General features: G+C 43.9%; 1 protein-coding gene and 1 long non-coding RNA gene across 25 annotated transcripts; one reads left to right on the forward strand and one right to left on the reverse strand.

Annotated features, from left to right (window-relative positions):
* The first annotated feature begins 328 nt into the window (after positions 1–328).
* On the forward strand, positions 329–15,711 carry LOC112895613. Of its 24 annotated transcripts, XR_003229210.1 has the most exons (13): positions 329–679; positions 781–1,076; positions 1,178–1,356; positions 2,476–2,552; positions 3,082–3,384; positions 3,733–3,818; positions 3,993–4,133; positions 4,223–4,520; positions 4,656–4,750; positions 4,888–5,886; positions 5,966–7,045; positions 7,713–7,822; positions 8,561–9,163. It is a non-coding gene; the product is annotated as an uncharacterized LOC112895613 (long non-coding RNA). The 24 variants fall into 24 exon arrangements; XR_003229232.1 differs by lacking the exons at positions 4,888–5,886; positions 5,966–7,045 and adding an exon at positions 7,348–7,567 and having other exon boundaries at positions 4,223–4,552; positions 8,561–9,161; XR_003229227.1 differs by lacking the exons at positions 4,888–5,886; positions 5,966–7,045 and adding an exon at positions 7,360–7,567 and having other exon boundaries at positions 4,223–4,552; positions 8,561–9,161.
* On the reverse strand, positions 3,290–5,498 carry LOC112895611 (cytokinin dehydrogenase 4). Its single transcript, XM_025963587.1, has 5 exons — positions 4,872–5,498; positions 4,642–4,769; positions 4,284–4,544; positions 3,940–4,202; positions 3,290–3,847 (listed from the first exon to the last, which is right to left on the reverse strand). Exons 1-5 carry the CDS (start codon positions 5,467–5,469, stop codon positions 3,523–3,525), a joined length of 1,575 nt encoding a protein of 524 aa, XP_025819372.1. The 5' UTR covers positions 5,470–5,498; the 3' UTR covers positions 3,290–3,522.
* Positions 15,712–16,354: the final 643 nt, after the last annotated feature.

The following is a 16,354-nucleotide window of genomic DNA, read 5'->3' on the forward strand; positions in this document are numbered from 1 at the left end:
TACGATTAAATGGCAGGCGCGTGATGCGTTTTGCTGTTTCTTGCTAGCACTTGCCAACATCATAGGTATTATATTGGCAAAAGGATAGAGTAGATACATGCTTTTTTACGAGGGAAAAATGGTATATTAGATATTTAGATATTTTTAGGGGTGTATTGGATATTTAGATTTTTTTTGAGAGGAGATATTTAGATATATGAGGACAGAATGCATTTGTCGAAGTTGGCCCAATAGTAAAAGTGGCCCATACAACACGCCAGTACTTGCGTGGGCCATGGGCCTCAAAAGGCGAAAGTCAGAGCCCATGCGGAGCTCGGCGCCTGCGCCATTCGAAAGGCGCGACGGCATTTTCTTCCAGAAGGATCCGAGCCACACGTCGGCTCCTCCCGTCTCCTCCGCCTCTGCGCGCGCCCCCGCCGTGGCTCGCCACCGTTCCGCCGGCGCCGGACACGACGCGAGCTCTCTTCCCTTCGAGCGCCTCCCAATCTCCCCCACCCTGATCCACGCCTCCCTTCGCTGTTCTGATCTATGTGTTCTTTTTGATAGATTGAGGTCTCGAATTCGACTAATTGGCGTTGTTGGGCCTATCGGATCGAATTTCGCTGATACAACAACAAGGATTGTACGATTCTTCTGCGTATGGTGCGCGGGCGGAGGATTTGACGGGTAAAATCGGGAGGTGAAGTGCCTTTTACTCTTCGCGCTTCAACTGTTGTTTTGTCGCGTTTTGATCCCCACAAGTTGCTAATATAGGCCATCCTTTCTTTTTTGCTAGTTTAGAAGAGCTGTGAATTGTGCGTTGCGCGTTTAGAATTTGGCCTGCATTATTGCTGTGGATTGTATCGAATCCTTCTGATGTGGCCTCTCGTTTGATCTTGGAAGGATAAGGTGGATTAGACTGACAGTAACAATGCGGTCAGCTAGAAGTAATTTCAGGCGAATGACCATATTTTTTACTTTCCAATCAACTTATCTTTGACATGGATGGGATGACATATCACCAACTAGGAGAAGAGGACATGTTCCTTTCCTTCGATTTTTGCCAACAATGTAACTCGGAAAATGTAGTTTGTAAGGTTGGTACATCTACGACACAGTAGCTGCGTCTGCAATAATTAGATGCACATGAGATGTTATAAACTCGGTATTACGTCCTTGACGGTTGAGTTTTTTACAGGGTGATATTTGTTATGAAGGGCTGTCTGTTATCAGTTACCAAAGGGATCCGTGGTACACAGCTATCAGTTTGTGTAAATTGATGGTGATAATAGAGGGCACACAAGAATTTTACTAACGCCATGACAGAGATGGTTTCTATCTCGATCATCTACCTTCTATTCTTTTTCCTTTGGTGAGGTAAGATAGCTTTAAGTGATGGATGTGTTTCGTTGGTAAGAATAAGATAGATTTAAGTGATGGATGTGTTTTCGTTCAGTATCGTACGAACTGATTAGATATTGACGTACACGTAGTCTAAAGTCTAAACAAAATTGAAAGGAAATCTGCATATTATGACAGACAATTAATCGAGTATGTGGTTGAAATGGTAAATAGCAGGGCTCAACTGTGTAGAGCAACTCGGAAAGTTATACCATAGAATTTTCAAATCGATATATTCTCTGCTTCCTGCACATGTTCTTTATACTGCACATGAGTTTGCTTCATGGAAGACTAAACTTGAAATGGGCTCTTCGATAGCTGTAATATAGCTGTTCAGAGTTGGTTGATATCTGGTATCATGTTGGCAGCTGATAAGATTGCTCACATAGTTATTGCAGAAGATTTGATTGTGCCATTTTATCTAGATTCGTAGCTTCTATTCAATAGTATTCCAATTTTGAAACTTCTCGTAACCTCACCAGTGATATTCATCTTGTTACATCCGCATCTAACGGGCATTGAACATCAACAAATAACTGTTGTGCCTGATTCAGTTAAGACTCAACGTAGTTTTAAGTCTATGCGAAACAACTGACCAGGCTTCGTTGTAGTTTCCATAACACTCCTACATGCTTGTTTTTAGTGCTTTTTGTGTATTTATTCTGGAGGATGCAGTCCTGAAGTAATATCACTGCTAGATAGTATGCTCACTACCTGATAGTACATAATACTGATGTTTATCTAATTAAGATCTAATCAGAGGAATGGTCTATGTTTTTCTCCTCTAATAATTTGGACCATTCACTTGCTTCTTGTGTTATGCTTTCCTTTTCTGTATTACAAAAATATGTTTATGCACCACTTATTTTATCTCACACATTGCAGTAACTTTGAACCTTTAGTTTAATTTATAGTTCATCTCAATGTATGTCGTCAAACCATTCTTGGTGTTTTACTTTCAATAGCCTGCCTGCTAAACATCAATGTTATCTACTAAGTACTTCATAAGCATTTTAACTAAAACGAATGCATGCAAGATTACAACTCTATTTGGTGACCGGAATAGGTTTACTGGCCACCTGGGCCCTTTTACAGGCATGAATTCATTTGGATACTATTGCTTTTGGGTGAACCTGTTGGAGGAATCATTCCACAAACGTGAAGAACTACATGTATGCATTTGAAGCAAGGAAGCATCTTTGGATATTATGCTGTTGTTGGATATGAATGTCCCTGTATATGAGAACTTATATTAGTACCAACATGAGCAGAACCTGTATTGTACATGCAGTTCAATATACAGATTATAATGGTGTCGTTTACTTTCTTTTAGGAGTCTGAATTCTATATCCTGGTTTTCTTTGTTTTCTGCTGACAATAATTAGGAGATGACAGTACATTATTATTGCTCGCTATATGATATAAAAACTGATATGTCAGTTATCAACTTATCATGCAAACCTATAATTCTGCTTGATGGGAGATCTATCATTTCACATTTTTTTTCAGTTTCAATAACTTCGCTCTTGATTTCTTATTCAAATTCGTGCTACATGCTGTTAATAGTTAATGCACAAGTCCATAGAATTCCAAAATGTTTTCTGTTTCCAGACATCATGATTGATAAGCAGCTTCACTGTTTTGGCATGCACATATAATGTTCTGAGTCATAGACTAAAGTAACCTGCTGCATTTATGCAGGCAGTCCTGAGATGAGAGGCTAGTTACATGTGAAATAACAGGCAGTGTTATTTGCTAATCAAGGATCTACTCTCATGCTACTTTCTGCACTGTCGTTAACTGAAAATGCAAAGAACTCAACATGAGTTCCTTGGGACGCGGGTTAGTGATCAGTTGATCAGCACAGCTCAAATCTACGCTGTAACAACAGCTGGGTTACGCGTGTTACTTGGACCCCTACAATCCTCCAATGATTGCTTCCAAAGTTGCATTTACCAGTCAGAGTTCAGGTGACGCTGCTCCACTTTGAAGTACTGCTTCGAGGTATCTTCGGCCACTGAAGTCGCTATGCTGTGTTCTTCAGGCTAGCTACCTTCCGTAGATATTGTCTTTACAGGGAGACTTTTACCTACACTTTTGTACAACATATGCTCTACAAAAGCCTTTAAATAGCAGGAACTGTCACAAGGACAACGGCAGTGACGCCTTTGGGAATATTTTCTGTCCTGGTGCTAGGATGGCTAGGGGATCATACGTGTGTTTCCTCCGTTCAAATGTCTCCCACCTCGCTCCAAAGTGGGCTTTCCACTGCTGCTGTGTGGTGTAGGGTGCCAGATACTGTTTCATCCCAATATCGGCCTCTTCACAGAACTCAACTATTTGGTTGTTCAGGTTCATTGCATGTGCAACGCTACCGTGACCTGAGAGAGATGGTGCTGAAGAAAGGAACCCCACCAGGTAGAAAATTTCCTCATCTGGTATGACTACTGACGTTCTGTTGTCCCACCTGCATCAAAATGAATAGACCAATTGAGCAATCTAAACCGCAACTAGATTAACTTATTTGAGACAGTAATTTTGCAAGTGAAGTTAAGTTACTTTGATTTGTTCACTGGGTAAAGCAGTATGGGACCATTGTTGCTATCTTTCAGGATCTTGCCGAAGACTTCCTTAGCAAATCTTTGGATTGAGCTCCTTGGGATTAGAAGATTCAACCAAGGGTGTGGAACTTCCCAGAGGCCTTGTGCCCTCAGCTTCACCTCGGAGGTGTGCACCCTGTCCAAGAACTCCAGGTACGTGACATCGGTGTGGAATAGAGTAGACCGGATGTACCTAAGTCGAGATAGCAGTGCAGTAACTTCCTGAAACATGTATGTTACAGTTACTATGAATGATGAAGTCACATGTCAACATCTCGGTGCAAACGGAAATAATGAACTCACCTGTTCCATGATATCTGCTTCGTCACTGTTGAAGTTCTTAGTTAGCTCGAGGCAGTATAGAACCCTTCCATCTGGCTGAAAACGGCTTGCTTGGACTGGGTCCTGTGGCTTGAAGGACGTCCTCCAGTTGTTGAGGATGCCTGTCCTGTTTATGATGACAAAACCTTCAATGTAGTCAAAGGTGTTCTCTGCCATGATCAGCATCTCCTGGTCCTCGGTGAAGCTTGCAAAATCCGAGTAAAGAACTCTGATCCACCTCACCTGTCATTGTAAATATCCATTATTTAGTAAATGACTGCATATCCTATATATTGGATGAAACCAAATGTTCATTTAACTGAATTGCTTGTTGACTTACCATCTTTGGAGCAGGCTCAAGGGCAATCCTTGCCCTGGTGATGATCCCGAACTGACCGAGACCGCCGAGAGCAGCGTAGAAGAGATCAGAGTTCTCCTCGGGAGAGCAGGTAACAACGTCTCCTCTTCCTGCATTTTGGTAGTCGCGACATGGGAATCAGCAACTGTTTTTATCTTTGGTTATGTGCTCCTAGCTAGCTAGTTCAATGCTTTTGCGGGTTCGTTTGAGACCTGTCACAATCTCCAGTTGATTGACATTGCTGACCTGCGGTCCGTGGCGGAACGCCTGGCCGCTGACCCCCGCATTAGACAACGTGCCACCGACCGTGAGATGGAGATAGTCGGTCCAAGACTTGGGCGCCAGGCCGTGCTTGAGGGTCTCGTGGAGCACGTTGATCCAGAGCTCCCCTCCTGGGGCGTCCACAAACGGAGACATGCCGCCATGGACTACCTGGAGCCTGTCACTGCCCCGGAGCGACTCCATCCTGACGACGATGCCCCCGGCAGCCTGGGACTGGCCCATGAGCGAGTGCCCGTGGCCGCGCGCGGCGACGGTGAGGGGCGAGCGCTCGCCCAGGGAGAAGACGTGCCTCAAGGTCGTGGCGATGTCGGACACGGAGCCGGGGTGGAGCACGGCGGCCGGCAGCAAGCTGCAGCGGTTGCCGAAGTCCCGCGCCATGGCGGAGGTGTCGTGGAAGCTGAAATGGCCGTCGAGGCGCAGCGCCCCGAGGGAGGAGAGCACGTCGGCGTCGGGCACGTGCATGGTCACCCCGCCGAGCGCCAGCAGCAGCAGCATCAGCTTGAAGCAGTGCTCCAGTGATGGCTTCATGGTGTCCGGCCGGCCGGCTGGCTCTTCAATTTATAATTCAACAACCCAACCAAAAGGATGGAAGTTTGGCAGGTTGGTAGGAAGCTTGGAATTTGAAGGTGGAGATGGAGAGGGCTTCTTGTATAGTGGGAGATCTTGATGATGAGGTGCAACAAGAGCAGGAGACGGACTGACGGAGGGAGGAGAGCGAGAGAGAGAGAGAGAGAGAGGGTGTAGGCGGTGGTGGTGGTTGTCCATGCAGGGGAGGGGAGGGGTCTCTCTATATAGGAGTAGGAGGGGGAGCTGCGTGAGGCGTGAGTGGTGCGGTCAACTAAGTCAGTCCTGGGCGCTGGCTGTTTGGTAAAAACCGTATGACGACTGTCTGCCTGCCGGCTTGGCTTTGTTGCTTGCAAATTCGGGCACAGGCATGCCCTAGTGGTGCGTTGCGAAAGTTTCTTTTTTTTTAGCTTTTCAGAAAAAGTTTCTTTTTTTAGAGCGCGGTGTTGTTGCTTTGTAGCTCCTATCTTGAGCAAGGGGGGAACATAACAAGCTAATGGCGAGGAGGAGATCTCACAGAAAAGAAGGGGGCCGGATCCTCTGTTCCAGCATCCGTCGGCGCTCTCTCAGACAGTCACATGGCTTGCATGCGTCTGTCCCTGCCCAAACCCACAGGACATCCGTATGTTGGTCATATGCTGTTGGATTGGAGCTCGGCTGGGCCTTTGCTGCTTCTCTGAAGAACCTCGCTGCCCTTCTCTAATCTAATGAATGATAAGCAAGGCAAAGCTCGCTGGAGTGGATCTTTCGGTTAGCTCAATCGTATGGACATGGATTACTTGGGATATTTCTTTCTCTCCCTCTCTCGATCTCCCCCTCTCTGCTGGTAGTGAGTGGTAATTGCTTGATAATTCCAGAGGGCCAGGAGCTTTCAGATGATAAATGTTTGGCATAATCACTTGCCCCACTTGACCCCATTTCACTCATCATCCCGTGTTCCAGCCTTCCTTTCCCATGTAGCAGTGCCCGCCATCGTTGTTGAGCTGAGCTTGTTCGTCCGGGAATTGATGAGGAGAGCAGCCAGTAGCCGCTAGGGGCCCTCTCAAGTTCGTTTCCCGAATCCAGTAGCATCCGGGTGATGGCAACATGAGCACACATGCGCAACCACCTTTGTGGTACGACTTGGACCGTCGCGTTTGCTGTTGCTGCCCGACCCGACCCCAGCGTATGCGGAAGCCCAGCCCGGCTACGTACACGGCACAGCAAGCGATCCGATTCTCTTCTGTGTGGACGCCCCGGAGCCCAGCCGGATCGACCACCCGACCCAGACCAGAAACGGACAAGAGCTAGCTGATCAGAAATCCAGAACGCTTGTGACTTGCAAGGGCGAACGATCCCGCTGTTGGCGTCAGGAATTTAAAGTGCAGGGGGGGGGCGAGATGGACACCGGCGGACGGTAACGCATCGGGACGCGACCAAGTGGAGTGGTGTGGTCCGGTCCGGCCGAGCACTAGCACCAAGCAAGCAAAGGGGTAGCAGAGCAGAGAGGCCGCCACTTTGACCGTCACCTGCACGTCCATCCTGTCCGGCCGCATGCCTGGTAGGCAGACTCCACCACACCCTCCCTCCCTCTCACGTGGCGAATTAGCAACTACGTGCTGCTAATTGAAGATCTAGAATGTGTACCCTGAAACCGCGTCTAACTCTGCGTGTGAAACGAAACCAACTTGGCACATCAGTGTAAGTGAGTAATTAAAGTTTTGCTTGTACTAACAATAAGTCTAAGAAATAACGGCGGCCTTGGCATCATGGACCTGCTGTTTTGTCAAAAAAAAAAAGGAAAAGAAAACGAAGTCCAAGAAATAAAAGTTCACTCATAAAGCGAGAATGTTTATTGTTTAGTGCTGACCACAGGCACAGGCAGGCACCCTTCGAGAACACGGCCACGCACCGTACGTGGGGCTGGCAAGTTGGGGCCAACTTAACCACTACACCAAGATTGGTGGATCGTGGATGGATGGCACCACCATCGATTCATCGTGACCTTGACGGCGCCCGTCCGTTGCAATGCACCGTTGTGTCGATGTCGTCCACACAACCCGTCGACAACAGTCACATGAATGTATGCAGAGCTGGAAAGCAAAAATACACACTGTGTTTTGAGCTTACGTGGCATAGACATACATACGGATTTGGTTAGTAGTGTTTCTTTTTGCTTGTGCTCTACTTTCCGACATTTATTTATCTGGTTTGTTTATTTGGTGCAGATGTTGGAAATTGTATCATCTAAACAAAATTAGTTTCATCGCTGGATAATCGGATTTGTCACTGCAATATATTTCTGATTAATTGTGAATTAGAAAAAAGAGATAATAAGGTACTTAGCAAGATGGCAACGGTTACGAAAAATCCGCGTACCGCGCAGATACTAAACCCGGTGGGCGCGGGTGCGGGTTTGGATTTGTGCCCGTGGGTACGGGCGCGGGTACAGATCTAAACCCAACGGATATTTTCTAACAGGTTTGAAAAATTAATACCCGAACCCACAAACCCGCAAGACCCGCTGACATGTGGGCCCGGGTGGTTATATATATGCACAATTTTAGGGTTTCTTCCCATCCCCGACCCCGACTCTCCTCTCCCCGACCTCACAGTTCCCACTTCCCATCTGCCCCGCCGCCGGCCGCCCGCCCCCATCCCCCCCCCCCCCCCCGCCGGCCGCCCACCCGCCCCCATCCGCCCCGCCGCCGGCCGCCCGTCCCCATCCGCCCCGCCGGCGGCCGCTCGCCCGTCCCTATCCAGCTCGAGCTATATGAGCGTGCTCGCGGGTACGGATATACACGATATTCGTGGATAGCGGATACGGACGTCGTTTCGTGCCCGTGGCGGGTTGCGGGCGCGGGTGCGGGTACGGATTTTAGTATGCGGATATGGATATACAAAGTTAATATCTGCGAGGATATTACCCGTTGCCATCTATAGTACTTGCAAATAAAGTACTCTTTGGAACTATATTACAAGGAAGGAATTCGTGTTTGTTCATACGCAAGAATGAATGTGCGCGACGAGCCAACCGACCAGATATGGTATCAATGATAGACGCCATCTTGCACAGGTGTTGTTGTTCTGTTCCTGCGTGTGCCCTGACTGACGAAGCTGATGTGTGAGCAAGACAAGCACTGTGACGCAGAGAGAGATGCTCATGCATGTGCATGGCATGGGGGAGACCTGACCTGACGGACTTGGCCAGGAGAGGGATCGGATCGATCGAAGGCGGCCGGAGAGCGATCGCCGGTGCGGCCCGGCCTTGAGATCGCGCGGAAGTGGACCTCGGGGACCCATCCCCCACGTGGCCTTCTTGACATTTTCCCCGGTAGCTTTCGGCCCGCGGGACCCAGCGCGCGGACGTGTCAAGCCCTGACATGAGGAACAAACTCACAAGCTGTGGGGGCATGGCCCACGATTCTGTTTGGCTCTGGGGTCTCTGCTGCAATCTCCTGACTCATTTATCAGCATGCTCGAGGATGGCAGGTAGACAAACTCATGAGTTGCTATAGTGGTACGTACATTTGTACTGGCACTCGTGTCCTTGTAATGCACGCCGATCTTAAGGTTTGGAGATACCCTCCCTCGGTCCCTCCACCAACAACAAACAATGCAACTCTGAAAATTCTAAGACACATTAAAAGGAATGAGCGCAATTTAATTGGGTCTCTGCATTCTTTGTGGGATCGATTTTGAATCTTATAATTGTATTCTTTATGGGACGGACGAAGTACTTAAGTACTATTGAATCTATCTAATGAAAAAGTTGCATATTCCAAATTAAAATAGTCCTGAGCTATGCAGCCAATTGTTGATGTGTTTCACAAATTGACATACATATTCCAAAATTGTTGCAAGTTTTTTTAGAAATAATCGAACTCAGTGTTTTAAATAGTTCTTCGGGCCGGTAATAGTTCCATAATAGCCCGCTATTTCTAATACAACAGTCATAGCCGCGGCTCTCCGGAACTGATATAGCTCCACGTAACCCTCTATTTATCTGGATTCGAATATGCTTTAGTTTTTCGTGAATCATCAAACCATTTTGTAAAAGTTATTGCCAAATTCTTGGAAATTTTAAGAGCGCGGAAGTTATCAGATAGAACATTGACAATCCCTCGCAAAAAGAAGAACCCTTGATGATCCAATAGTGGCAGTTGTTCAAGGACCTGGCTTCACCAGGTTGAGCTTTATAAAATTAGCTACAATTATGGACCTGACTTGTATAGATATTTCATAGACATGTATATAGAACTATATTATTGTCACTTTTTTTTGGTAGTAACTGGTCAGGAGTTGTGCATCACAAGATGGTCCAAGCAAAGCGCCATTTGTATGTACGTGCTTTCATTTCTTTCTTTATCGTCTCGCTCAATGTGTGCAAATGTGAAGATATATACATCAGTCGTCGTGTCGAGCAACCAATGGGCGGCAACCTCCTTGTTTTCCAACTCCTTTTGACTAGGTTTCATCGGATCAATAGTGCCAAAGCCATCTATATTATGCATGCGTAAGAGATGGAGTGTGATGGCAGAGAGCGACTGAATTGAACATTCACTAAACGTGAGCGTGAAGGTAACCACTCGATCTAGTGCGTTGGTCTATATGACCAAACTACGTATGAAAACTATATTGTCTTATGTGTGTGGATGCATTCCCATGTTTTATTAGAAAATGGAAATTGTTTCCGATCTCTGCGATCTTTTACAGCCAATTCTTACATTATCCTCATCTCGAAGTGTAAACACAAATAGAAGGGAGATGAGTGCACATAAATTAATTAGGGGGGAAGTCAAAAGTCTATTATTGCTTTTCCATCTATTTTCCCCATGTTGATGTAGCATATATATGCATGCTCAAATAATAGGAGCAAACATGCATGCTGGCTGTGTACTATAATACAGATGATTGGGTTAGAGAGACCAGGCGTTCCCATGATCCAACATGTATATATACACATAAGCTGCCAATACTATAACAACAGCTTGCTTCTTGTGTGTAGTGCAGTGCATGCAGTAGTCAAAAGCTAGATGCCATCAGAACCAACCCTAAAAGGTGGTCTAACATCTAAGACAGCAACTAGCGCTGCCCTTGCTTGACATGATTTTACTACTTTAGCCAGCAGCCAAACCACCTGATAATTGTCCAGTGTTTAGGTAGACAGCAGTTAACCCTCACTGTTGTTCTGTCATCATATTGCCGGCATCTTTGAACATTGTGCTGCTAACTTTCTACGTCAACTACAAAGTACACCACTGAGATAAAAGAGGAGGTGTCAAATAAAATTAATATTGGAACTATCGATCAAATCAACTCAAAATCTTGCCATTTTCCACAAGACATATTTACACTGTAACCAGACAGAGAAGAATATACTAGCTAGAATATTGAATGGCAATGCCTGCCAAATGACAGATTTGATCTGCCTGATATTAGTTTCTAGCTAATCAAAAGGCAAACATGCATAATAAGCCTACTGCCCTACTTGCACAAGAAAGCGTGTACAATAACACGCAACTAGCAGCATGTGGTATGTTAATTAAGAGATTAAAAATGGGATTGGGGGCAGGCAAGCTCTGTGACCTCAATTTGACATGAGGTACTGCTCTTCTTTAACTCATTCTTTTCCATTAATTAAAAACGACTTGCATTAGAATTTCTTTGGTATGGTCAAAATAGACCCTATCCCGAGCCTTGTAAATGTTTGGGTGGTTCATGTGACGTCACTGAACCAGTGTTCAGTTGATAAAAATGAGCTTCAAGTTTCCAAACAAAAAGGCTCCCCTTGAAATGCGTGCTTTATTTGGAACATGGAAATTTCATGAAGAATATGTGAGAGGATAAAAAAATTGCTATGCCTAGTTTCTAAAAAACTACAATCTACTTTCATGTTGATTTTCTAAGAAATGAAGTTTAAATCGTAGGGTTACTTTTGAGATATATACACCACTACCAAAATACCTATCTCTGCAAGTAAAATTGAAACTGACATGGATAAGGCATCATTGTTGGATCATAACATGAGCCAGCAGGCATGAACCCCCCGAAGTTGATGCTTCTACACTACAGAATCTACCAACAATGCCTAACTATAGACCTAACAAATGATATAGTGTAACTACCAAGTACTAGCTGTAGTAGTTGTGTGCAAGCATAGTGCACATACAAATAAGTGGAAGTAGCTACACATACACACTACTGGTTGTAGGTTAGTTCTGCAGGTCCTGTCAAAATGTCTATAGATACATGTAAACGTGCTCGCCATCGTATATACGCATGCAACAATTGATCTCATTCAGCATGCCGTCGAGGTTTGAACTGCATTTACTGGTTTAAAATGTAAGTCTTGATCAAACAAAAGTTTGAAACTTCTGCTGCATCTGATGTATGACCGATATATGGTCCATGGATAGATGAAATGTACTAATAATTTGGCTTTGCTGAGATAAGCATGGACGAAGAAATTTAGGACATCTACTTATTAGTACCTAACTCGTCCGACAACGTGCGTTGATTACATCGCTTTACAGGCAATTTGTTATGTTTTGAGTCGAGAGTGGTGAGACCGTCATCTAAATTTGGTAGCTTGATCGAATTGAACCAGGAAAGCATATCATTTTTCATTCCACTGATTAGGTATGCAAGGTAACCTCCATGAACGCACAAGTTGCAATTATAACCTGAGCGCCTAGTTTAATTTAATTATTTGACATCACACCATCATGCAAGTTGCGCATCCATGGAAAGTGGTTGCTGTGCTCCAAGCTTTCCTACGTAACATGCATATCTTGTCACACACTTAGACTACACATATATGATATATTAATCGTTACTTAATATGGTGGGTACTCCGTGCATCATACTTGCACGCAATCAGGAAATCAACGGCTCAAATCAAGGGAAAGTATTTTCGAAGAAACAAAACTACCATGAACCTAAAAAATTGTAACCATCCTTATACATAAATACTCTCTCCACCGGTGATGAATAAGTGATGTTTTGAGCATCGATATGGCCTTCAAAACGAAACTTTAATCAGACTTTAAACATAACAAAAAATTACATTTTTATGGAACCATTTTCACATATCGAAACTTGACACATAAAGAGTTATTAAATTAAGTTTATAATGGCTAACTGCACGCAACTCAAAACATCACTTATACTTATAACTGGAGAGAGTATAGCTAATTAACAAACCATAGAACGTAGTATGACTAATCAGCTTGCTTGCTAATCTCTGCTGGTAAATTGTAGGACGGTGTTTGCACCGTCCATTCTACCAACTTTGCGAAAGCTGCAAAAAGAAGAGCCGCCAAACTAACTGCTGCTTTCATGCACGCATAAGCTATGGCCGCATTTCCCATGTACTAGCTAGTGCATGTTCAAGCATGCTAATAAGTACGAAAAGCTCGGCTTTTCAAGCTTCTAGAGATCTTTAGCTTTGACAATTGGCATCATCTATATATGAGCCGCCAACAATAATGTAGGAGGAGAATAGTATCTTTCTTACTTGGGGTGTCATACCTCATTGGATCTCACTGACACTTCTCTCTAGATTGATTACTAGATATGCCTAATTAACTATACGAAAGTGGCCTCTGAAGCCTAACCATGCAACTATATACAAGTTTACATAAAGTTGCAAGCCTAACTAGATCACATTACTAGCTAGGTAGCTTTCATGTAATCAATCCCAACTTTTGCTGATCGAGCATGAAATCAGTGAATCTTTGACAACAAACACCATATCTCAGTTAGCATATAGTACATTCAGCCATGTTTGGATTACTTCTATGAAGCTAGTAGTTACACCCAATTAGCAACTGATATATCAAAAGCACTAAATAAATAAAGCATGCGAACAGACAGAGACAAGAGTGCGACAACATATGAGAGGTCAAGAAAAACACCATATACATCAATTATTGCTAGCCAACCATCTGCAAAGCTAGCTAGCAACAGTAGCATACACCCGATCCTGCATCTGTCTGAAGATCTTTCTGATGATCAAATGGGCAGCAACCTAGCTTTTGTGCCCATAGTTACTAGTACTACACTGCGGGTGGCCGGTTTCCCATTTGCAATAAAGTCAATTTGATCAGTGATGCAGAAATGCTGCGCTGTTGCGACCTTTTTGCTAGAGATTTGGTCGGTTTGGTGCGCGCTGCTGGTGCCGGATACAATAGAACCGAATTCTGATCGACCGTGTTTTGCCCGGCAACATGTCGCTTAAAGGCCCAGCCGTGAGAGCCCCACAGTGGAGTTATGTGTTCCAATTTATTTCGATTTCAATTTGTGGGTAAAAGTTCGCTGTCTCGGAATGTGGCCCCACAGGAAAGTTAATTTGCTATTTTTCAGTACATTATGCCCTAGCTGGATGCATGCATGCATATGCATATGGAATACAGTCACTCGTGACAAACGTGTTTGGGTTTTGTTTGAAATCGACACACCAAGTTAAGACATCATTCGTCCAAGCGTCTTCAGTGGATCTTGTCTTTCATGAACAAACAGTCCCTCTCATGCATTGATTGCATGTGCTTTCCTTATTTTGTTGCTGAATAGAATCTGTGGTCATTAATTTTTGATTTATTTGGTACCAGTCTTTGATCGTCATTCGAGTAATACAAAAGGTCATAGGTGTCTGACAACAACACATGATTCTCCATGGTTGGAGAGCAATGTTGTAAACTTTTGTTGGCCACATTGCACTTCGCGGTAGATTAGGCAACTAGGATAAAATTAGGATGCCATGCATGTCTTTTGATAAACATGCATGTATGTGATATATAGTGATCTCTTGATGAGAAAAATAGAATAATTCTTCTATATATTCTACCCAAAGGAAGGTCAACATCGCTTGGATTTTGTATTATCCTTGTTCAGACCCATTGGATGATGCTGTCTCAAAACAAACGTATTGGATTATGCTCATCGACGTGTCGATTTTTCATGCGATAATTAACTTATAAGCAAAAGTGAATGATGTACATCTTTCAGGGTGCACGCACCTATCATTTCGGTTCCCTTTGGATGAAACGTGTTCGTTTGGTCTCGTTTTCTAGTTATTCTATCTGATGCTTTTATTGCAAAAGTTATTCCCTGTGATCATGTTTTCACTTCCTGATGCTGTCGTTAGAAGCAGGTCTAGCAAAGGAAGAACCAGTGGGATCACAAATCAATAATTGCCGTAAAAGATAACTTATGAATTCAGTTACTTTCATGAAGTCGTATGATGACATTCCGTTAGGACTTGTACTGTGTCTAGCTCACTCTTAATTTTAGTATTTATGTAAACAGTTACATCAATCTATACTTGTTGCAGAATTATTTGTGATCTCTACAAAGAAACGATTTCCATCCACTTTACATTTCATTTATTTCTAGTTGCATGTAATTAATTGAATGAGTTGGTACCGCATGCATGTTCGATCTTGGAGTATATATGTTTGCCTCGTTTGTACCGACATGTATGAAGTGGAGTACTTCACAGAGACAGGTATTATTCTTTTTAGACCAGGTTGCTTAGTGTCGTTCTCAACGCTACTTTCTTTATTGTATGATGTAAGCGCAATCTAATTAGTATGCCAGAGATATGCCATCTTCATCATGTTCATCTTATTAATGGTCCAATACGACATGGACGTTTCTGTTCAATAATAGCTGAAACAAAAGGAGATTGCGAATCTAATGCGGAGATCGACACAACATAACCGGACGTAATACGATTCCATTCCAGTATCACGATAATCCTTTCTAGGCGCTAAAGCCTAATTCATTCTGAATTAGTCCGCGGAAAAAGAGAAGTAGTGAAAGAGAAGCAGCATGCCAGCAATAAAAGATTTGGTATCTGCGATCGAGATTACCACTGAATGAAAGTTGGGTTGCATATATATATATAATCGGGCGTAGACTATAGGCGTGACAAGTTATTCTTCATCTAGTGATGCATTTTCCTATGGTTTTTTAGCTTATTTAATTCCCTAAGCAGTGAAATGAAATTATTCTGCAGAGGTAGGTGGGCCATCCCTGCACGCATCAGCTCCAATGGGTGCAAGTAAAGTCCAAGCCCACAGGTTATGAAAAAAGTAGGGGCCAGGAGCAGTTGGCTAAAAGGGTGACAGGCCAACTCTGAGGGTGGGAAGGGAGCAATGTTCATATCATTGCTGCAGGAGGGGTGGAAAAAGGTGCGTGATCTATGAGGCAATAATGTACTCCATTTCGGTCCAAATAGTTGTACTACTGGACACCAAAAGGGGCATGATCTGTGTACTACTAATGTTAGTGTTAGAGATTCATCCTTTGCGCAGTGTCATCTTTCATTCGAACAACATAGCCTTGTAATAACCTGGTACCACATGTAATATACTAGGAAGAAAACCGGCAACTTGTTTCTCGCCTGTCAGGAACACGCAAGTAAATTCTGGAAGAACTATCAAACTAATTTCGAGCGTCTGGTTCTTGTATGAAATAAAAATGCTTACCTTTGCCTCAACAATTTCAAGACTTGTGGTAAAGAAACAAAAAAAAAAAAAAGAGAAGAAGGGTTTAATTCCATATCTGAATTTTTATTCACTCCAACCTATACATACATACATATACCAAGGCATCCATATGAGGCACAAAATGCAATAAAATGGATGACCAGGAATCTGGACAGCAGCCCTAAAGTAAAAGGTATATTATACCCTGAAGAATGAACCTGACAAGTCACGAGTTCTTGAGACAAGTACTGGCCCAGTGCCACATCACCAATCTTATCACCATGAGTTGACATACAGTGGCATGATGGCAATCTGGACTCTGAGCCTCTCCTCCTTCCATGCTCCTAGTGGTAAGCTAACGATAGGGGTGGACAGGT

Source organism: Panicum hallii, chromosome 5 (assembly GCF_002211085.1).
Source record: "Panicum hallii strain FIL2 chromosome 5, PHallii_v3.1, whole genome shotgun sequence".
NCBI lineage: Eukaryota > Viridiplantae > Streptophyta > Magnoliopsida > Poales > Poaceae > Panicum > Panicum hallii.

Bases quoted from the DNA above. Each gene is read 5' to 3' on its own strand.
- LOC112895611 (XM_025963587.1), bottom strand. From the start codon at position 5,469: ATGAAGCCATCACTGGAGCACTGCTTCAAGCTGATGCTGCTGCTGCTG. The intron at 4,545-4,641 runs GTAAGTCAACAA...TTACAATGACAG, and splicing joins TTGAGCCTGCTCCAAAGATG to GTGAGGTGGATCAGAGTTCT. The intron at 3,848-3,939 runs GTAACTTAACTT...ATTTTGATGCAG, and splicing joins TACCCAGTGAACAAATCAAA to GTGGGACAACAGAACGTCAG.